General features: G+C 43.4%; 2 protein-coding genes across 4 annotated transcripts in view; one reads left to right on the forward strand and one right to left on the reverse strand.

Annotated features, from left to right (window-relative positions):
• Positions 1-15,716, reverse strand: part of LOC138638146 (D-beta-hydroxybutyrate dehydrogenase, mitochondrial-like) — a 45,427-nt gene extending 29,711 nt beyond the window's left edge. The window contains exons 1-3 of one of the 2 annotated variants that reach the window (XM_069727193.1): positions 15,469-15,716; positions 9,023-9,133; positions 5,796-5,937 (exon numbers count right to left, since the gene is read on the reverse strand). In XM_069727193.1, the coding sequence (XP_069583294.1) occupies positions 5,796-5,937; positions 9,023-9,133; positions 15,469-15,684 (469 nt within the window). In that variant the 5' untranslated portion in view covers positions 15,685-15,716. The remainder of the gene's footprint in view (positions 1-5,795; positions 5,938-9,022; positions 9,134-15,468) is intronic. The other variant, XM_069727194.1, reaches the window with a different exon arrangement.
• Positions 15,717-15,739: 23 nt separating this feature from the next.
• Positions 15,740-24,021, forward strand: part of BDH1 (3-hydroxybutyrate dehydrogenase 1) — a 49,592-nt gene continuing 41,310 nt past the window's right edge. For both annotated transcript variants that reach the window (XR_011312456.1, XM_069727195.1), the window contains exon 1: positions 15,740-15,833. The gene's annotated coding sequence lies outside the window, so the exon portion shown is untranslated. The remainder of the gene's footprint in view (positions 15,834-24,021) is intronic.

Below are 24,021 nucleotides of genomic sequence, written 5' to 3' on the forward strand. Positions count from 1 at the left end.
GGAAGCTGGAAGGGCCAAACGAAAAGACACTGGATTGATAATTTCAGAAATCTTATAAGGCCCAATAAAGCGAGGCTTGAACTTAGGGGAAGAAACCTTCATAGGAACATGACGAGAAGACAACCAGACCAAATCCCCAACACGAAGCCGGGGACCAACACACCGACGACGGTTAGCAAAACGCTGAGCCTTCTCCTGAGACAACGTCAAATTGTCCACCACATGAGTCCAAATTTGCTGCAACCTGTCCACCACAGTATCCACACCAGGACAGTCAGAAGGCTCAAGCTGCCCTGAAGGAAAACGAGGATGAAAACCAAAGTTACAAAAAAAAAGGCGAAACCAAGGTAGCCGAACTAGCCCGATTATTAAGAGCAAACTCGGCCAACGGCAAAAAAGTCACCCAATCATCCTGATCAGCAGACACGAAGCATCTCAAATAGGTTTCCAAGGTCTGATTGGTTCGCTCCGTTTGGCCATTTGTCTGAGGATGGAATGCAGAAGAAAAAGACAAATCAATGCCCATTCTAGCACAAAAGGACCGCAAAACCTAGAAACGAACTGGGAACCTCTGTCAGACACAATATTCTCCGGAATACCATGCAAACGAACCACATGCTGAAAAAATAATGGAACCAAATCAGAAGAGGAAGGCAACTTAGGCAACGGCACCAAATGGACCATCTTAGAAAACCGGTCACAAACCACCCAGATGACAGACATCTTCTGAGAAACAGAAAGATCTGAAATAAAATCCATGGAAATATGCGTCCAGGGCCTCTCAGGAATAGGCAAAGGCAAAAGCAACCCGCTGGCACGGGAACAGCAAGACTTAGCCCAAGCACAGGTCCCACAGGACTGCACAAACGAACACACATCCCGCGACAAGGAAGGCCACCAAAAGGACCTAGCCACCAGATCTCTGGTACCGAAAATCCCAGGGTGACCAGCCAACACCGAACAATGAACCTCAGAAATTACCCTACTAGTCCATCTATCAGGAACAAACAATTTCCCCACAGGACAGCGGTCAGGTTTATCAGCCTGAAACTCCTGAAGTACCCGCCGTAAATCAGGGGAGATGGCAGATAGAATCACCCCCTCCTTGAGGATCCCAGCCGGCTCAAGAACTCCCGGAGAATCAGGCAAAAAACTCCTAGAAAGGGCATCAGCCTTCACATTCTTAGATCCAGGAATATACGAGACCACAAAATCAAAACGTGAGAAAAACAAAGACCACCGAGCCTGTCTAGGATTCAACCGCTTAGCAGACTCGAGGTAAATCAGATTCTTGTGATCAGTCAAGACCACCACGCGATGCTTGGCTCCCTCAAGCCAATGTCGCCACTCCTCAAATGCCCACTTCATAGCCAACAACTCCCGATTGCCGACATCATAATTACGCTCAGAAGACGAAAATTTTCTGGAGAAGAAGGCACAAGGTTTCATCAAAGAGCCATCAGAATTTCTCTGAGACAAAACGGCCCCTGCCCCAATCTCAGAAGCATCAACCTCAACCTGAAAAGGGAGAGAAACATCTGGCTGACGCAACACAGGGGCAGAAGTAAAACGACGTTTAAGCTCCTGAAAGGCCTCAACAGCCGCAGAGGACCAATTCACCAATTCAGCGCCCTTCCTCATCAAATCGGTCAGAGGCTTCACCACACTAGAAAAATTAGCAATAAAGCGACGATAAAAATTGGCAAAGCCCAAAAATTTCTAAAGGCTCTTTACATACAGATGTAGGTTGAGTCCAATCATGAATGGCCTGGACTTTAACAGGGTCCATTTCAATAGCCGAGGGAGAAAAAATGAAACCCAAAAAAGAAACCCTCTGAACTCCAAAGAGGCACTTAGACCCCTTCACAAACAATGCATTAGTACGAAGGACCTGAAACACCATCCTAACCTGCTTCACATGAGACTCCCAATCATTGGAGAAAACCAAAATATCATCCAAATACACAATCATAAATTTATCCAGATAATTCCCGAAGATATCATGCATAAAGGACTGAAATACCGATGGAGCATTAGAGAGCCCGAATGGCATTACAAGATATTCAAAATGGCCTTCAGGCGTATTAAATGCTGTTTTCCATTCACCACCTTGTTTAATACGCACAAGATTATATGCCCCTCGGAGGTCAATTTTAGTAAACCAACTAGCACCCTTAATCCGAGCAAACAAATCAGAAAGCAAAGGTAACGGATACTGGAATTTGACAGTGATCTTATTGAGAAGGCGATAATCTATGCAGGGTCTCAAGAAGCCATCCTTCTTGGCAACAAAAAAAAATCCCGCTCCCAACGGTGACGAAGACGGGCGAATATGCCCTTTCTCCAAGGACTCCTTTACATAACTCCGCATAGCGGCATGCTCTGGCACAGACAGATTGAATAGTCGGCCCTTAGGGAACTTACAGCCAGGAATCAAATTAATGGCACAATCGCAGTCCCTATGAGGAGGCAGGGAACTGGACTTGGGCTCATCAAATACATCCTGGAAATCCGACAAAAACTCAGGAACTTCAGAAGAAGGGGACGAGGAAATGGACATCATAGGAATATCACTATGTATCCACTGACAACCCCAACTAGTCACAGACATAGATCTCCAATCCAGCACTGGATTATGTTCCTGTAACCATGGAAAACCCAGCACAACAACATCATGCAAATTATGCAACACCAAAAAACGAATATTTTCCTGATGTGCTGGAGCCATGCACATGGTTAACTGTGTCCAGTACTGAGGTTTATTCTTGGCCAATGGCGTAGCATCAATCCCCCTTAAGGGAATAGGACTCTGCAAAGGTTCCAAGGAAAAACCACAGCGCTTGACAAATTCTAAGTCCATTAAGTTCAGGGCAGGGCCAGAATCCACAAATGCCATAACAGAAAAGGACGACAATGAGCAAATCAGGGTAACAGACAAGAGAAATTTAGGCTGCACAGTACTAATGGTAACAGACCTAGGGACCCTCCTAGTACGCTTAGGGCAGTCAGAAATAGCATGAGCTGAATCACCACAGTAAAAACACAGGCCATTCTGACGTCTGAATTTCTGCCTTTCTGCTCTAGTCAAAATCCTATCACATTGCATAGGCTCAGGACTTTGCTCAGAGGACACTGCCATATAGTGCACCGCCTTGCGCTCACGCAAGCGCCGATCAATCTGAATAGCTGGAGACATAGATTCGCTCAAACCGGTAGGCGTAGGAAAGCCCACCATAACATCTTTAAGGGTTTCAGAAAGACCTTTTCTGAAAATAGCAGCCAGTGCCTCTTCATTCCATTTAGTGAGCACAGACCATTTTCTAAATTTCTGGCAATATAACTCTGCTGCTTCCTGACCCTGACACAGGGCCAACAGTGTTTTCTCAGCATGCTCTACAGAGTTAGGTTCGTCATACAACAATCCGAGCGCCTGAAAGAATGCATCTACATTCAATAATGCCGGATTCCCTGTTTCAAGAGCAAATGCCCAGTCTTGAGGATCACCACGCAGTAAGGATATGATGATTTTCACTTGCTGAATGGGATCACCAGAAGAACGGGGTTTCAAAGCAAAAAACAATTTGCAGCTATTTTTAAAGTTCAAAAACTTGGATCTGTCCCCAAAAAACAAATCAGGAGTAGGAATTCTTGGCTCTAGAGCCGGAGTCTGAACAATATAATCTTGGATACTCTGGACTCTTGCAGCAAGTTGATCCACACGAGAAAACAAACCCTGAACCTCCATACCAGAGCATATATCCAGCACCACCCAGATATCAAGAGGAAAAAGAAGACAGAACAGAGCACAGAAAAAAAATGGTTCAGAACTCTTCTTTTTTCCTTCTTTTGAGATGCATTCAATTCATTCTTGGCCTGCTGTACTGTTATGACCTGGTGGTTAAGAGGCCACACTGAAATGACCTGGTGGCTAAAACGCAACATGGAACGAGCTCTGAGAAGGTGGTATCTTTACTGACCGCAGTCCCTAATCCTAACAACACAACTAGAAATAGCCGTGGGATGTTCCTGACACTCCCTAGACACCTCGTCACAGCCTCAGATATAACTACCCCTAAAGAAGGAAATAGAAAGCTATCTTGCCTCAGAGAAACCCCCAAAAGGAAAGACAGCCCCCCACAAATATTGACTGTGAAAGGAGAGGGAAATGACGAACACAGAAATGAAATTAGATTTCAGCAAAGGGAGGCCAAAACTAAACTAGATAGACAGAGAGCAAAGGATACTGTGCGGTCAGTATAAAAACTACAAAATCCACGCAGAGTTTACAAAAATGAACTCCACACCGACTCACGGTGTGGAGGGGCAAATCTGCTTTCCCAGAGCTTCCAGCTAGCCTGAATAAGACATATTGACAAGCTGGACAAAGACAAAATGCAAAGCAATAGAGTCCAAACAAATGGACAAACAAACTAGCAAAACTTATCTTTTGCAGACAAGGACTGGCCATATGAGAAATCCAAGGGAAGAATCAAATCCAACCAAGAACATTGACAGCAGGCATGGACTAAAGCCCAGAGCAGGTTTAATTAACAAACCCAGGCAAGGCGATTAGTGAAGGCAGCTGCCACAGCTACCTACCGGAGCAGCAGTTCCACTTGAAACCACCAGAGGGAGCCCAAGGGCAGAACTCGCAAAAATACCATTAGCAACCACAGGAGGGAGTTCCAGAACGGAACTCACAACAGGAGAGGACAATGATGGGTGTTGGGGAGATGACAATGAGAGATGTGGGAGAAGGATGGGGGTGGGGGAGAGGACAATGATGGAGGGTGAGGGAGAGGATAATGTGGGATGTGGGGGAGAGGAGAAGGAGGGATGTGGGGGATAGGACAATGATGGGTTGGGAGAGAGAGGACAGTGATGAGATGTGTGGGAGAAAGGACAATGATGAAAGTGGGGAGAGGACTGATGGAGTAGGGATAGGGCAATGAGAGATGTGGAGGAGAGGACCATCCTGGGGGTGGGTAAGAGGACCATGATGGGGATGGGGGAGAGGACAATGAGGGATGTGGGGGATAGGACAATGATGGGGGTGGGGGACCTCATGATTCTCATTTGGTCTGATATGCACTGTGAGCTGTGAGGTCTTATATAGACAGGTGTGTGCCTTTCCAAATCAAGTCCTATCAGTTTAATTACGGTACACACAGTTGGACTCCAATGAAGGAGTAGAACCATCTCAAGGAGGATCACAAGGAAACGAACAGCATGTGACAAATATGAGTGTCTGAACAAAGGGTCTGAATACTTATGACCATGTGATATTTCAGTTTTTCTTTTTCAGTAAATTTGCAAAAATGTCTAAATTTCTGGGGTTTTTTTTCAGTCAAGATGGGGTGCAGAGTTTACAAATAATGAGAAAAAAGTGAACTTTTTTTGAATTTACCAAATGACTGCAATGAAACAAAGAGTGAAAAATTTAAAGGGGTCTGAATACTTTCCGTACCCACTGGATTATCTAACAAGAAAGGACGGTATGTAATAAAAAACATGGCTCTATATAATCCAATATGTAAGGGATGGAGCTGTATATAATAAGAAAGGGCACTGTGTAATAAGGGACAGTAATATACGTAATGAGAGGAGACTGTGTTATATACATACATCTTTGTCAGCATGAAAGGAGGGAGGCCCAGACACATTTCTTGTACAGGGGCCCCAAACTGTCAGTGTCTACCCCTGCATTAGGTCTCAACTACATAAAATCATTTAGAAGAATGAGAGATTTTACTCAATTCTTTCCCTTGTGTTAGCATTGAAGTATTTCAATGTACCTTTACTAGGGTCTTCTAGGTTTTTGGCCACAAATTCAACAGCTTGTGTCACTTCTTCCTGGCTGCAGACATTCAGCTGCAGCACCTTCATATGATGACAACATAAACTTTGCAGCTCCTTGGCACCTTCACCATTCTTGTCCTAGAAACACACAGTGAAAAGACTTGTAAGTACATAATAATATAAATCAAATATGCACATTTCAAAAAGAAAACTACATGCGATGACACAAGAAAAACTGTAATACATATGTAAGTATTGATGTCTCCCAGGTTTTCACATTTTATAATAAGAATATAGGATTGTTTAGGCTTGTTAGGCTAAGATCCCAAATTTATTATTTTAGAGTTTTTGATGTTGCTGATATTCAGAAGCATTCCTGCACCAATTAGCTAAATTAGATTACATTTGTTTTTTTCACTGCGATTTTGAGCGCTTTTTTTTTTTTACATTTCTTAGGTCTCCTTTTGGTATGTCATATTTGATATAAACTACGGTACTTTGTTTTGATACTTCCGGTTACTTAGCTTTGGTAAACCTGAACAAAAACAAAAAAAATGATAAAATCATGTCTGGATTGCAATTTTTTTTTACTGTGTTTCCGCTGCAATTCAAATTCAATAAAAACATATATGTGGATTTTACTAATTTCATTCCAGTCTATGGGGAAAATCTGCAAATAAAACCGCATATTTACCGCAAAAGACATTAACATGTTGCAGACTTCAAAAAGTTTACACTGCCTTAAAAAAGTAAAAAAAAGCATAGTGGGCATGAGATTTCTATACATCTCATCCACTCTACTGGAACTTTAAGATGCTGCGTTTTTTTGTGCAGCGAAAATATGCAGCATCAAAAATGCACCAAATACTCATTGTCGGAACTTTGCCTTAAAGGTTACCCATCACGTAAAAAAAAAAAAGCTAATAATCTGCAGATATGGGGTTAATCTGCAAGTTAATACTGTCCTGAACCTGCCCCATGCCTGCATTTTAAGCTCCGCTGCTGAAAGGAAATAAACTATTCTTTCTGGCAGCGTTTGGCGTTCAGTCACGGGGCAGCGCCTGCGCAGGTTCAGTCACTGCTCCGTGTATAGCAGTGTTTCTCAACTCCAGTCCTCAAGAGCCACCAACAGGTCATGTTTTCAGAATTTCCTAAGTATTGCACAGGTGTTAATTTCATCACCTGCTCAAGCAATAATTCCATCACCTATGCAAAACTAAGGAAATCCTGAAAACATGACCTGTTGGTGGGTCTTGAGGACTGGAGTTGAGAAACACTGGTGTATAGAGTGCGACTGCTGTAACTGTGACTTGTACCCAGCCCTAATATCGGGGGAACGATTACAGCTTGCCGTTCTCTATACACAGATCGGTGACTGATCCCGTGCCGACTCCACCCCCGTAACTGAACGACGAACACTGAAAGGGGGAACTCAAAGTTCGGGCACTGGGCAGGTTCAGAAAGCGATTAACCCCAATTCGGTAGTTTTTTTCATATACAAGTTCTCTCTGTTTTTCACAGATAGCACTCGTACCTAGTATAATCTATGGGGGGCTGCTCACATATCTGATTTTTCTTTTTTGCGATAGAGTGGTTTGCACAAAATCGTGAAGACATGCCCAATATAGATCAGAGTATCCGATCAAAATCGGCAATGCAAGTCTTTGGACCCGTGAATATGTCAGACAGCACTCAAATGCCATCCGAGTACTGTCTGTTTTTCAGAGTCTGCTAGATAGAAGGTAGAGAAACCCAAGAAAAGCGAAGGAAACTCGGACACCACTAGGATGACAGTCTGCTGAAAATCTAAACTAAACCACTTGTGAAACTAAAACTGTTTTTACATGAAAAAAAAATGTACATTTGAATGAGCCCTAACGGCTTAAATTGAAAAAGTTTGCCTTGTTATGCCATATTGATTTCCTTATCTGTAGTATAGGGAAAGTCTTTTCTAATCTACAAGTCAGGGTTATAAAGTAAATCCCACAAGGAAAATCTAAGGAGCCTTTGTGTCCTTCAACTACTATCGCAAACATTCATGTGCCAGGTCAATACATTGGCCAATTTCTTCGGAAATAAAGGCCCTTATGCATCGACTTTTAGGTCAATTCTTGGCTAATGAGCGGTTATAGGAATGCTTGTTCTGATCATTGACATATGTGAACAAGCAGGGTGTGCGCTGCTGACAAAATGGCAGCCGTCTTGCTGTGAAGAACTGCAGGAATGACTGTTCATCCCCATACAGATTGCACATGTAGACAATTCTGCATGTAAATGGACAATTGACATACTATATTGTACTCATTAGGCCGGGGTCACACTACGCAAGTGTGACCCCGGCATTACATGCAGATCTGCATGTGTAAAATGCATCATGCACAAATGCATAATGCAATAATGAATACAAATCCACAGGAATAATGAAATGATGCCATTTTCTTTTAATAAGAGATCTGCCCTATAGTTAGCAAAAAGGATAATCACCAGAAAATGCTGGACTTATAATTCCCAGGAACTAATCCATAAGCATGGAGGCATTTACAAAGCTTCTTCTGATTACCGGAGCGGCAGCTTTATAAAGACTCATTTTATCTTTTGCTGCTTAAGCAGTTTTCTCTTCTGCATGACAAAATCTACATACTACACACTAATCTATGGAAGTCTGCACAGACTGCTTACAGAGAAAATACATAGCCAAAGAAGCTACATTGTGCTTGACAGGGTGGCACAATGCAAAAGACATTTTTTTCCTTAAAGATAAAGGGATCCAAAATATCTTGAATAAATCGCTCACCATGTAATGAATGATGAAATCTATCCTTAAAGTGTGATGGCTGCCATTTCAAATGCTGCTGACCGACAGAAAACATGTCCAAGAAGAAGAAAACTGATCGACACCCAAAAAAATAGATACAATCTTCAAATTTGATTCTATATATGCCAAACAATTAAAATTCACATATTGGTGATAAACATACAGATTTTAATTGACATATATGGAATAAAATGTGAAGATTTAATCTTTTTGAATGTGTAGATCAACATTATTTTTCTTGGACCAAAAGATCTGCAAATGTACGCAATATACTATAGAAATATGGTACAGGACACATGGACCCAATGGTGCTGGGTCCCAACCAACCCACAAAGGCCAAATGGAGCAAAGAACTTTACAAAGCCGCCATACTCATTTTGTAGCACGACAATGGAGGACATCACTCACCTTTAATAAACAACCTGCAAATACTGTAAACCCTAAATTATGTAAATGTTTTGCCAAGGCTAATCCGAAGCCAGAGTCACAGCCGGTGATCAGAACAGCTTTGCCTTGAATCTGTGAGACAAAAAATACCCTCATTGTAACAGTATAGAATTATATATAGAAATAAGATGATTACATATAATGTACTGTACACACTGCATAAAAAGGCGGGGAAACAATGTATACACTGCATAAAAAGGTGGGGAAATAATGTATTGTATACACTGCATAAAAAGTGGGGAAAATGTACAGTATACACTGCATACAAGCTGGGGAAATAATGTATTGTATACACTGCATACAAGGTACGTTCCTCAAAGTAAACTCAGTAATTCTACAATGACAAATGGTCAAAGATTTTTCCACCAAACAAAATTTTCCTGGCAGTTGTGCACTAATAATCATGATTAATGATTTATTCATTCATTGAGGCCCATTTAGACAGGTCAATAGTCTGGGAACAAGCATCCGTTGAAATGCTGTTTCCCAATTATCAGCCTTTTTAGACAAGCTGGCAAATCACCCAACAAACAAGAAAAATGCACATTTGTTGGGAGCGAAGATTTTTAAGCATTATTAACAGCAGGTAGTTTTTTGTAGATAGGAGAAGTGCTGCTGATAACGTTGTATTCTCTGTTAAAAGGCCAGTAAGCAATCGACAATTAGCTTGTGTGAAGCTGACTGGCGCTCCTTTAACCGCCTGGATCGTCAGGTGAAAATGCACCAATACCTTTCAGTACTGTACTGATAAATGATCATAGAGTATCCCACCAAAACGCAGCGCACTGACAAATTTTTTCCTGTGTACAGGCGAAGGCCACGTTCACACATTCAGTATTTGGTCAGTATTTTACCTCAGGATGTGTAAGCCAAAACCAGGAGTGGGTGATAAATGCATAAATAGTGACTTGTTTCTATTATACTTTTCTTCTGATTTATCATTTCGGGCTTTGGCTTACAAATATTGAGGTAAATTACTGACCAAATACTGAACGTGTGAACGTGGCCTTAAAAGAAAGGTAGCAATCAGCTGTGGGAGGGAGGATTTTCACTGTACCTTATAAAGGGTACCTTTATGGAAAAAATTGCAAAACATCTAGTAACCCCTATCTAAAACCAGTTTCTGTAACAACTTTAAGTTGCCCTCAAATAGAGAAGAATAACACTGGTGAAAGATTTCCTTTAAGTGTGTTGTTCACTTTGAGCAATACAATGAGTATTTGGTGAGCTGTTACCTTGGTATTTGTAAGCCAAAACATAGAGTGGATAAAAAAAAAAGAACTGGTGATGTTTCTATTGTACTTTTCCTCCGATTGTTCCACTACTGGTTTTGGATTACAAATACTGAGGTAAAATACTCACCAAATACTCAATGTGTGACTGTGGCCTTAAATAAATAATAATAAAAGGAAAAAAAGGGTGGAGGGACTGATCACAGGATGCCTAGCAAGCGATCCTTCTGCAGCGCCACCTTAGGCTCCATTTACACTTTCATTTTTCATGTCTGTATGCGGTCTTTTTTTTAAGGACTGCAAATACGGACACATGCACAACAATTGTATTCAAAGGTGGTGCGCATATGTCAGGTTTTTCACAAGGAAGGTGCGAGAACCCTGAAGACATGTCCGTTTTTTTACCAGCACCACGAACGAAACGCGTGCCACACATGTGCACACTGATGACGTTTGTCATCAGTGTGACAGTTTAGGCTACTTTCACACTAGCGTCGGAATCTCCCCGTCGCAATACGTCGGGGAGAGATTCCGACGCTAGCGTTTAACGCATTGCACAACGGAGGCAGCGGATGCATTTCTCCGGCGCATGCGCTGCCCCATTGTAAGGTGCGGGGAGGTGGGGGCGGAAAAAGCGGTCCGTCAGGAGCAAAAAACGTTACATGTAGCGTTTTTTGCTCCCGACGGTCCGCAGAAGCATGACGCATCCGTCGCACGACGGATGCGACGTGTGGCAATCCGTCGCAATGCGTCATCAATACAAGTCTATGGGGAAAAAACGCATCCTGCAAGCACAAGTCTATGGGGAAAAAACGCATCCTGCAAGCACTTTTGCAGGATGCGTTTTTTCTGCAAAACGACGCATTGCAGCGGATTGCAGTTAACACTAGTGTGAAAGTAGCCTTACTGGGACCCCAGAAAAAAAATGACGAAGGATCCCCCTATAACTACTAACCAGCAAAGTCTAAACAGAGAGCTATTAATAGTTTAGGAAAGGGCCATGGATATTGGAATCACCAGGACGTGTGAAGGAGGCCTTAGGGACAGTACAGAATTACATAGTCTTTTGGATTCTATGGACTATCTGTGTAATGCATAGATGGAATATTGTAGTAAGTACAGTAGATAATTTTTTTAGCAATATTATTACCAATGTGGCTAAAATGAACAAGAGCAAATAGCTTTCATATGCCTTTCATGTGTGGCATGTATCTCGTAGAATGTGACACATGGCTGAGAAAATGTGTCATCCATATAGGACGCTTCTAAAAGGCATTTTCTTAGGCCGGAGTCACACATGCGAGAAACACGTCCGTGTCTCGCATGTGAAAACCAAGCTCTGGCGCCGGCACTTGGGAGCGGAGCATGCTGCTCCATGTGTTGCTATGCGGCCGCACGCTCCGCTCTTGAGTGGCAGCGCCAGAGCTTGGTTTTCACATGCGAGACACGGACGTGTTTCTCGCATGTGTGACTCCGACCTTACACGTGGCCTTGACGTGGGCTGTGTTAAACAATAACAAAGACTTGACCTGCTAAGTTCTCCGCTACAGTATTATTTGCAGTAATATTAAATTGTGTTTAGGGTAAGTAAATGATTTATCAGTCTTGATATTTTCACAACTGTTTTTGGCTCTTTCACTTCAAAGCAACAAGTATAAAGTCCATCAGAATGGAGCAGAGGTCAAGCATGCGCACCCCTGCTCTACTCATTCTCTATCAGGGTGCCGTAGATAGCCGAGTGCTGTGTTCTACAATGTAAGGCAGTCTTATAGAGAATGATTAGAGTGAAGGTGCCCATGCTTGTCCTCCACATCATTCAAAAAGGGCACTGCAGAGGCTCACTCTCAGGTCGGTAGAGGTCCCAACAGTCATAACCTCGACGATACATTAGTTATCTCCCATTTTATTGATAATGGACAACCCCTTTGAATGTTAAAATTAGTAATTATCAATTATACATACATGTACAGTTAAAGGATATGCAGTCACATACTGAGTAGACGGAAGACAGAAGAACTGGAAATGTACAATCCCTGCTGGCAGTTGTCATGGGTTTACCGTGACAGAGAGGAGCCAGAATACCTCAATGTCTGATTTCGCTTACTCTTCTACTGATTAGAAGCGCTTCACCTTCATATTAAATGGTGCAGGTTTCTTTTAGCAGTGCAGGGGTTAATCTGCTCAGTTGAGAGCTCTTGGAAGCTTTCCTGCATTAAGGCTCTCCACTGTTCACTCCTAGAGACTCCCATCTCCTATATAATCTGGGCCCTGGCAAGAACGCATTGCCAGAGCTAGCTTCTGCATGGTTTAGGACAGTGTTCCCCAACTCCGGTCCTCAAGAGCCACCAACAGGTCATGTTTTCAGGATTTCCTTAGTATTGCACAGGTGATAAATGCATCACCTGGACAGGCAAGCATTCAATCACCTGTGTAATACTAAGGAAATCCTGAAAACATGACCTGTTGGTGGCTCCTGAGGACCGGAGTTGGGGAACACTGGTTTAGGAGATGGCGGGTTGTTTAGATTTATCTAAGATTGTTGCGAGGTTTTGATTGTGTGATAATCCCCTTCTTCTCCTACTTCATTTTTTTATCATACTCCATTCCCCAGTGTTTACCACTGTTGTTTATGTGTGTATGTGTATGATTGGCATTTTCCCTGTTTGTATTACCTTGTTAGTCTGGTTGGTGTATTACAGTACACCACTACTCCCCTCTTCCGCGGGTGGGAGAACGGTACAGACTGAGGGCGGATTCAGGAGCTAAGGTAAGGTACGTGGCCCTGATGTATTGAGCATCAGAAGTAACCTGGGGAACAGGGCAAGCGAAGGTGCCCCTACTGCTAGGGACAGGGAAGGAGCCCCTGGTCCAAGGATACCTGACAACTCAGTCGTGACAGGAGGTTTTTAAACCCAGTGCATCACCATAGTGTGTAAATGGGCCTCAGGCGGCCACATATTTTCTCATACATTAAGGCTAAGATCACACTGGGCATTCTTGCTGTGTTTTTTTCTGCAGCAAAATCTGAGTGCTTGGCAGGAAAGAAGCTGCGGCAAAAACGCATGTTTTGCTGCGGTTTTTTTTTTCATGCTTTATTCAATTCAATGGGTGAAAAACACTGAAAGAAGTGACATGCTCTATGTCCAAAAAAAAGCAAAGCACAAAATACTGCTGACAAAAAAAAAAAAAAATCAAGCTGTGTGCATGAGATTTCTGAAATCTCATAGACGTAGCTGGTACTGTCAAATGCAGCTGAAAATTAGCATAGAAAAGGAATAAAAAAAAATTGCAGCTAAAACACCCAGTGTGAACTTAGCCTAAGAAAATGTACCGTCTTCCATTAGTGTGTTGGATCAGATATTCATCAATATTTAGTCAATGTGTCTTTTTACCATCAGTGTTCACCAATTCTCATACACAAACAGGAAAACCGATGGCGGTTTCTCAAAGTTCTCCTATCAAGCAGTCCGTGAGCAAACTGCGAGTACTAGGATGTGAATTAGGCTACTTTCACACTAGCGTCGTACGACGCATGTCGCAATGCGTCGTTTTGGAGAAAAAACATCCTGCAAAGTTGTCTGCAGGATGCGTTTTTTCCCCATAGACTAACATTAGCGACGCATTGCCACACGTCGCAACCGTCGTGCGACTGTTGCTTCGTGTTGTGGCGGACCGTCGGAACAAAAAAACGTTGCTTGCAACGTTTTTTTGTGCATCGTGTCCGCCATTTCCGACCGTGCATGCGCGGCCAGAACTCCGCCCCCTCCTCCCCGCAACTGACAATGGGGTAGCGGATGCTTTTTAAAACTGCATCCGCTGCCCCCGTTGTGCTGCGTTGTCACAGGATGCGTTGGTTCGTCGGCTCGACACACTGCAACGAGCCGACGCTAGTGTGAAAGTAGCCTTAGGCCGGCGTGACACTGGCGTATTGCATCTGATGCGAGATCATCGGATGCGATATGCTAGTGACACTCGGCTCCTGCGTCTGTGCTCCGATTCTCTCGCACAGCGATGATCGGAGCACAGCTGCGGAGGAGGCAGAGAAATTAATTTCGCCATCTCCTCCATTGCTGGGGTCCGCTTATAGCGCACATCACTCGGATGATATTCAAGTGGTGTGCGTTGTCTCACTCGCACCCATAGGCTTATATGGGTGCAAGTGAGCAGAGATTTTTCAAAAAGTCGGCTGCTGGGAGCTGCCCTATAGCTTACCATTGGTCCGAGTGCAATGCGATTTTTTATCGTATTGCACTCGGCCGTTTAAAACGCCAGTGTGACGCCGGCCTTAGGATGGCATCTGTGTGCTGTCTGAGCGTTTCATGGCCCCATAGACGTGAATGCGCAATTTTGATCTGTGACACGGTTTAAAATTGGACACGGCTTTGTACATTTTTGGGGACACTTAGTCCTTAACAGGAAACACATGAATTGGTGCTAGCTGCAACTAGTCTGATAATTCCGGGGAGGTTCGTAGCTGGAATATTTTTGCCGTACAGATGAACGTTGCTTATTTTCTACACCACATGTAGTGCACAATAAATGGCACTGGCGAAGTCTACTGGAGCGTGCACTGAACGCTTAACATTGGGTACATTTCCACAGAAAACACAATAATCTGAAATTAGCCGCAGACCGTGTATCCATACAAAGTGAAATGACGGTCGGGGTCTGCTGTTGTGGCTGTAAAGCGAAATTAAAAGCTGCATGTGCACTCTGCAAGCACGAAGGTCTGTCAGAGCACCGAGCACATACATATGCGGATATTGAATTACATTGGTGTGAAATTAGCTGGATTCCACCTACCCAGAAATCACTTTGGGGGCTTAGCCCTAAGAGATGTGCGGATGTCTAGTGTAGGGTCCCACTGGAAGAGGCCACTTCATCGGGGAAAGTGGGCTTATACAGTTTGATCAAAATGTGCCCAATAACATCAGGTTTGGCTTATAATCTATACAGTAGTAATGCATGCAGATATATATATATATATGCTTAGTGCACCCCGGGGTCTATCGCCTGCTTTGTGCTCATGCACTCCGCTCACCTCCAGGAACACTTAGCACATCACATACACTTCTACCTACCTGAGTTCTGTAACCTGAGCCCCCACTAAATAATGGACTGCTAGATACTGCTACATACAAAGAGGCAATCAAAAGGAATGGTGGTATTACTTACTGGTACAGTGCCCCTTGGTAAGGCTGGCATGGCCACAAACAGCATGAACACAAAGTACACCAACACAATGGCATGTGAGGCATTATCACAGGGGAACCCCAAAACTGAGAAGAGCAGCTTGAGAGCCTCAGGGAGCAGCAGACCCAGAGCCAGGGTGAGCCCCAGAGACAGAAGCACCAGCAGGGCTGTCCGCAGGCTGGAAGCTGGCACTGCCATCCTCTGTTCTTGCTCTAGCTGGCAGCTCTGAGCTATACAGAAAGGAGGAGCCGGAGATCGAGCAGATGACTTCCGAGGGAGCTGGCTGCTGCCTCCTCCTCCTCCACTGACACCTCCACTGTGGAAGTCAAGGGCAGGTTCAGCTGCAGGTTTGTATGGAGACTTCTCTTCTGTAGGAGCAGTGCTATCTCTGTGGCAGTTATGTGGCGCTATCACTTGCTCTGTACTTCTGACACATGCTGGGCAGCAGCTGCCTCCATTACTGCTCCTGGCACTGCTGGCATCTCAGCACATGGTGTGTACACGACGTGGCGCCTGCCCACGATCTCGCCGGTCATTTATTGATTATCCTGATGAATCTGCTGGGAAGGACGGAGAGCAGTCACTGGCTGTGCGGTGAGGCCCCCCTCTGCTCACAGTGCCCCTCTAAGGTCAGGGTCACACTATACCATCTCAGTGTAGCGTTAGTCTTCCACAATGACCCATGTATACACACATATGCTGGAGTCATATATGGCGTCACCCTGTGTTGTCTAAGGCTACGTTAACATTTGCTTTGTTGGGCGCAGCGTCGTCGACGCAACTAACAACACATATACACAATGCTGCGTTTTTTGACGCATGCGTTGACATATACTGTTCATGAATTTTGGCGCAGGGAAAACGCTACAAGTAGCGTCGTCCGCGCCCTGTCTGGTGCGTCAAATTGATGCATGCGTCGTAAAACGCAATACAACGCATACCGGCGCATGTCCATGCGCCCCCCATGTTAAAGATAGGGGCGCATGACGCATGCGTCGGTATGCATCGACGACGCTGCGCCCAACAACGCAAATGCGAACGTAGCCTTAGTCCTCTTTCACGCGTGCGTCCTTTGGAATCTGTCGCAATGCATCGTTTTGGGGAAAAAATGGATCCTGCAAATGTGCCCGCAGGATGCGTTTTTTCCCCATAGACTTGTATTGCCGACAGATCGCGACGTATGGCCATACGTTGCGTCCGTCGTGCACTGAATGCGTCGTGTTTTGGCGGACCGTCGGCACGAAAAAATGTTCAATGTAACTTTTTTTGTACATCGTGTCCGCCATTTCCGACCGTGCATGCGCAGCTGGAACTCCGCCCTCTCCTCCCCGGAACATAGAATGGGCAGCGGATGCATTGAAAAACTGCATCCGCTGCCCACTTTGTGCCGAATTTGCACAATGTACGTCGATACCTCGGGCCGACGCATTGCGACGGCCCCGTACCGACGCAAGTGTGAAAGAAGCCTTAGGCTACTTTCACACTTGCGTCGTTTGGCCTCCGTCGCAATGCGTCGTTTTGGGAAAAAAAGCATCCTGCAAATGTGCCCGCAGGATGCGTTTTTTCCCATAGACTTGTATTGCCCACAGATCGCGACGTATATCCATACGTCGCGTCTGTTGTGCACTGGATGTGTCGTGTTTTGGCAGACCGTCGTATTGAAAAACATTCAAGGGAATGTTTTTTCGTACGTCGGATCCTGCATTTCCTACCACGGAAATGATGATGAATCCAGCTCTACAAGGTGGTGAAAAAAAACCTTCTTTTATTCACTTCAAATCATGTTCAGTGGAGTGTAAAACATCAGCAACAACATGGATTAAAATGTGATATCAACGCGTTTCTGGTGAACAAGCACCCTTAATCATGATATGAACTCCGCCCCCTCCTCCCCGGGACTTTACAATGGGCAGCGGATGCGTTGAAAAAATGCATCCGCTGCCCATTTTGTGCCGAATTTTCACAACATCCGTCGGTACGACGCAGTGTGACGGCCCCGTACCGACGGAAGTGTGAAAGAAGCCTTAATTAGTGCATTCCATTAAAACTGTTAATATTCATATTGACAAAATAAGATTTTTTTTCATCCAATGTTTTACATTTGTCACAGTCTCCATTGTGGGACGTCTGGTGCCCAAACATCTGATTGGTGTTGTATTTGCGGCTGTATTGCGGCTCTGCGTTGTACAGGCCTGTCATGAGGTCCCATAGATTCCATAGGAATACAGCAGAGGGAATATGTACCGTAAGTTTGCTCCATCTGATTTCATATGTACACAGGTAATTGGCCAAGAAGGATCGCCCGATGCCAAAGTGCCTTTCTTTTCTGCAGTGCGTTCGGCTGGGTCCGTCTGAATCTGGGGCCACAGATTGGGCCCTATTTCCCATTGTGTCCTTTTGTTCAGATTCTTCTGACCGGCACAGAAATATTGCAGGCTGTGTTTCTGTGCCCATCTGACCACACGGACATGAGTCTATGGCACGTCAGGGGTTCCTCTGGATACCGTTTTTGTGTGTGTGAGTGCTTAGAACTCCCTCCTGTTTTATTATAATATTCCACAATATATCTAAGGATAATCTCATGTTAAATACTGTGATACTGATGTCCTTTCCTTACTCATAATCTAATTGATAAATTATCAATATCAGATTGGTTGGGGGTCAAAAGCCTGACAGTGGTTAGCTGTTCTTGGTATGGCGGCACCTGGATATATGGAATTGCATCTGTTTGGTGGCCGCTGCCGGATACTGCAGATTAGCTCCTATTCTCTGCGGTACCTGGCTGTGGCCACTAAACACTTGACATAGCTTTGATAGAGCTATACTGTTCATCTCCACAAATGTATCCGGCTGCCGGTGGAGCTGAGCACCACCCATCAGTGGGGGTCCCTGATATCTGATCCCCACCCATGTGATATTGATGACACCCTATGGATTAGACCGGCGTCACACTTGGCGTAAGACATTACGGTCCGTATATTACGGCCGTAATACGCAGAAAAGTCCCCAAAATAGTGGTCCGTAGCTCCTCCGTAGGCAGGGTGTGTCAGTGTATTTTGCGCATGACATCCTCCGTAAGTAATCCGTATGGCATCCGTACTGTCTATTTTTCTCGCAGGCTTGCAAAACCAACATACGGATATACAATGGATCCATGTGTAAAAAAAAAACATAAAAACATATATACTGTATATATATATATATATATATATATATATATATATATATATATATACAGTGGGGCAAAAAAGTATTTAGTCAGTCAGCAATAGTGCAAGTTCCACCACTTAAAAAGATGAGGCGTCTGTAATTTACATCATAGGTAGACCTCAACTATGGGAGACAAACTGAGAAAAAAAAATCCAGAAAATCACATTGTCTGTTTTTTTAACATTTTATTTGCATATTATGGTGGAAAATAAGTATTTGGTCAGAAACAAAATTTCATCTCAATACTTTGTAATATATCCTTTGTTGGCAATGACAGAGGTCAAACGTTTTCTGTAAGTCTTCACAAGGTTGCCACACACTGTTGTTGGTATGTTGGCCCATTCCTCCATGCAGATCTCCTCTAGAGCAGTGATGTTTTTGGCTTTTCGCTTGGCAACATGGACTTTCAACTCCCTCCAAAGGTTTTCTATAGGGTTGAGATCTGGAGACTAGCTAGGCCACTCCAGGACCTTGAAATGCTTCTTACGAAGCCACTCCTTCGTTGCCCTGGCGGTGTGCTTTGGATCACTGTCATGTTGAAAGACCCAGCCACGTTTCATCTTCAATGCCCTTGCTGATGGAAGGAGGTTTGCACTCAAAATCTCACGATACATGGCCCCATTCATTCTTTCATGTACCCGGATCAGTCGTCCTGGCCCCTTTGCAGAGAAACAGCCCCAAAGCATGATGTTTCCACCACCATGCTTTACAGTAGGTATGGTGTTTGATGGATGCAACTCAGTATTCTTTTTCCTCCAAACACGACAAGTTGTGTTTCTACCAAACAGTTCCAGTTTGGTTTTATCAGACCATAGGACATTCTCCCAAAACTCCTCTGGATCATCCAAATGCTCTCTAGCAAACTTCAGACGGGCCCGGACATGTACTGGCTTAAGCAGTGGGACACGTCTGGCACTGCAGGATCTGAGTCCATGGTGGAGTAGTGTGTTACTTATGGTAGGCCTTGTTACATTGGTCCCAGCTCTCTGCAGTTCATTCACTAGGTCCCCCCGCGTGGTTCTGGGATTTTTGCTCACCGTTCTTGTGATCATTCTGACCCCACGGGGTGGTATTTTGCGTGGAGCCCCAGATCGAGGGAGATTATCAGTGGTCTTGTATGTCTTCCATTTTCTAATTATTGCTCCCACTGTTGATTTCTTCACTCCAAGCTGGTTGGCTATTGCAGATTCAGTCTTCCCAGCCTGGTGCAGGGCTACAATTTTGTTTCTGGTGTCCTTTGACAGCTCTTTGGTCTTCACCATAGTGGAGTTTGGAGTCAGACTGTTTGAGGGTGTGCACAGGTGTCTTTTTATACTGATAACAAGTTTAAACAGGTGCCATTACTACAGGTAATGAGTGGAAGAAAGAGGAGACTCTTAAAGAAGAAGTTACAGGTCTGTGAGAGCCAGAAATCTTGATTGTTTGTTTCTGACCAAATACTTATTTTCCACCATAATATGCAAATAAAATGTTAAAAAAACAGACAATGTGATTTTCTGGATTTTTTTTTCTCAGTTTGTCTCCCATAGTTGAGGTCTACCTATGACATAAATTACAGACGCCTCTCATCTTTTTAAGTGGTGGAACTTGCACTATTGCTGACTGACTAAATACTTTTTTGCCCCAATGTGTATATATATATATATATATATTATATATATATATATATATATATATATATATATATATATATATATATATATATATATATATATATAGTCAGTGGACACATATATGTATATATATTAATATTTCATACAGCGCTAGATAGCTTTAAAGCCGGTAATTCAATTGCCGGCTTTTGCTATCTCCTTCCTAAACCCGACATGATATGAGACATGGTTTACATACAGTAAACCATCTCATATCCCCATTTTTTTTTGCATATTCCACACTACTAATGTTAGTAGTGTGTATATGCAAAATTTGGCCATTCTAGCTATTAAATTAAAGGGTTAAATGGCGGAAAAAATTGGCGTGGGCTCCCGCGCAATTTTCTCCGCCAGAGTAGTAAAGCCAGTGACTGAGGGTAGATATTAATAGCCTGGAGAGGGTCCATGGTTATTGGCCCCCCCCTGGCTAAAAACATCTGCCCCCAGCCACCCCAGAAAAGGCACATCTGGAAGATGCGCCTATTCTGGCACTTGGCCACTCTCCTCCCATTCCCGTGTAGCGGTGGGATATGGGGTAATGAAGGGTTAATGCCACCTTGCTATTGCAAGGTGACATTAAGCCAAATTGATAATGGAGAGGCGTCAATTATGACACCTATCCATTATTAATCCAATAGTAGTAAAGGATTAAAAAAAACAAACACATTAAAAAGTATTTTAATGAAATAAACACAAAGGTTGTTGTAATATTTTATTCTACGCTCAATCCATCTGAAGACCCTCGCTCTGTAACAAAGAAAAAATAGTAAACCAACAATATACATACCTTGCGAAGATCTGTAACGTCCCACGATGTAAATCCATCTGAAGGGGTTAAAATATTTTACAGCCAGGAGCTCTGCTAATGCAGCTGTGCTCCTGGCTGTAAAACCCCAGCATAGAATAAAATATTACAACAACCTTTGTGTTTATTTCATTAAAATACTTTTTAACCCCTTAGTGACAGAGCCAATTTGGTACTTAATGACCAAGCCAATTTTTGCAATTCTGACCACTGTCATTTTATGAGGTTAAAACTCTGGAACGCTTCAACGGATCCCGCTGATTCTGAGATTGTTTTTTCATGACATATTGTACTTCATGCTAGTCGTAACATTTCTTCGATATTACTTGCGATTATTTATAAAAAAAAACGGAAATATGGCGAAAATTTTTAAAATTTTGCAATTTTCAAACTTTGTATTTTTATGCCCTTAAATCAGAGAGATATGTCACGAAAAATAGTTAATAAATAACATTTCCCACATGTCTACTTTACATCAGCACAATTTTGGAAACAAAATTTTTTGTTAGGGAGTTATAAGGGTTAAAAGTTGACCAGCAATTTCTCATTTTTACAACACCATTTTTTTTTAGGGACCACATCACAATTGAAGTCATTTTGAGGGGTCTATATGATAGAAAATAATGAATTGTGACACCATTCTAAAAACTACACCCCTCAAGGTTCTCAAAACCACATTCAAGAAGTTTATTAACCCTTTACGTGCTTCACAGGAACTGAAACAATGTGGAAGGAAAAAATGAACATTTAACTTTTTTTTGCAAACATCTTAATTCAGAACCATTTTTTTTATTTTCACAAGTGTAAAAACAGAAATGTAACCATAAATTTTGTTATGCAATTTCTCCTGAATACGCCAATACCCCATATGTGGGGATAAACCACTTTTTGGGCGCACCGCAGAACTTAGAAGTGAAGGAGCGCCGTTTGACTTTTTCAATGCAGAATTGGCTGGAATTGAGATCGGACGCCATGTCACGTTTAGAGAGCCCCTGATGTGCCTAAACAGTGGAAACTCACAAGTGACACCATTTTGGAAACTAGACCCCTTAAGGAACTTATCTAGACGTGTGGTGAGCATTTTGAACCCCCAAGTGCTTCACAGAAGTTTATAACGTAGAGCTGTGAAAATAAAAAATCGCTTTTGTTTACAGAAAAATGATCTTTTTGCCCACAAATTTTTATTTTCACAAGGGTAACAGGAGAAATTAGACCACAAAAGTTGTTGTGCAATTTCTCCTGAGTACGCTGATACCCAATATGTGGGGGTAAACCACTGTTAGGGCGCACCGCAGAGCTTGGAAGAGAAGGAGTGCCGTTTTACTTTTTCAATGTAGAATTGGCTGGAATTGAGATCGGATGCCATGTCGCGTTTGGAGAGCCCCTGATGTGCCTAAACAGTGGAAACCCCCACAAGTGACACCATTTTGGAAACTAGACCCCTTAAGGAACTTATCTAGATGTGTGGTGAGCACTTTGAACCCCCATGTGCTTTACAGAAGTTTATAACGTAGAGCCGTGAAAAAAAAAAAATCGCATTTTTTCTACAAAAATGATCTTTTTGCCCACAAATTTTTATTTTCACAAGGGTAACAAGAGAAATTGGACCCCAAAAGTTGTTGTACAATTTGTCCTGAGTATGCTGGTACCTCATATGTGGGGGTACACCACTGTATGGGTGCACGGCAGAGCTCGGAAGGAAGGAGCACCGTTTTGGAATGCAGACTTTGATAGAATGGTCTGCGGGCATTATGTTGCGTTTGCAGAGCCCCTGATGTACCTAACCAGTAGAAACCCTCCACAAGTGACCCCATTTTGGAAACTAGACCCCCCAAGGAACGTATCTAGATGTGTGGTGAGAACTTTGAATGCCCAAGTGCTTCACAGAAGTTTAGAATGCAGAGTCGTGAAAATAAAAAATATTTTTTTTTTCACAAAAAAGATATTGTAGCCCCCAAGTTTTTATTTTCACAAGGGTAACAGGAGAAATTGGCCAACTAAAGTTGTTGTTCAATTTATCCTGAGTATGCTGATGCCCCATATGTGGGGGGAAACCACTGTTTGGGCGCACAGCAGAGCTCGGAAGGGAAGGAGCGCCGTTTTGGAATGCAGACTTAAATAGAATGGTCTGTGGGCGTTATGTTGCGTTTGCAGAGCCCCTGATGTACCTAAACAGTAGTAACACCCAACAAGTGACCCCGTTTTGGAAACTAGACTGTTGTGAATTCTGTAGCTGAATTCACTCCTGTGGTCACAAGTGGTACTGCAGCTTCTGAGCTTCCTCCCTCAGGTGTTCTGGTGAGCTCGTTGGCTGCTTTGTTATTTAACTCCACCTGATTCTGTCTTCCTTGCTCCTTGTCAATGTTCCAGTGTTGGATCTGAGCTTCTGGATCTTTCCTTTGGCCTGCTGCTCTGCTTAGATAAGTGCTTTTTTGCTTTTGTTGCTACTTTTTCTGTCCAGCTTGTCATTTCGTTTTGCTGGAAGCTCTGAGACGCAAAGGGTGTACCGCCGTGCCGTTTGTTCGGCACGGTGGGTCTTTTTGCCCCCTTTGCGTGGTTTTTTGCTTTAGGGTTTTTTGTAGACTGCAAAGTTCTCTTTGCTATCCTCGCTCTATCTAGAATATCGGGCCTCACTTTGCTGAATCTATTTCATCCCTACGTTTTGTCTTTTCATCTTGCTAACAGTCATTATATGTGGGGGGCTGCCTTTTCCTTTGGGGTATTTCTCTGAGGCAAGTCAGGCTTGTATTTCTATCTTCAGGCTAGTCAGCTCCTCAGGCTGTGCCGAGTTGCATAGGTAGTGTCAGGCGCAATCCACAGCTGCCTTTAGTTGTGTTTAGGTTAGGTTCAGGTATTGCGGTCTACAGA

This window comes from Ranitomeya imitator, chromosome 5 (genome assembly GCF_032444005.1).
Source record: "Ranitomeya imitator isolate aRanImi1 chromosome 5, aRanImi1.pri, whole genome shotgun sequence".
Classification (NCBI taxonomy): Eukaryota; Metazoa; Chordata; class Amphibia; order Anura; family Dendrobatidae; genus Ranitomeya; species Ranitomeya imitator.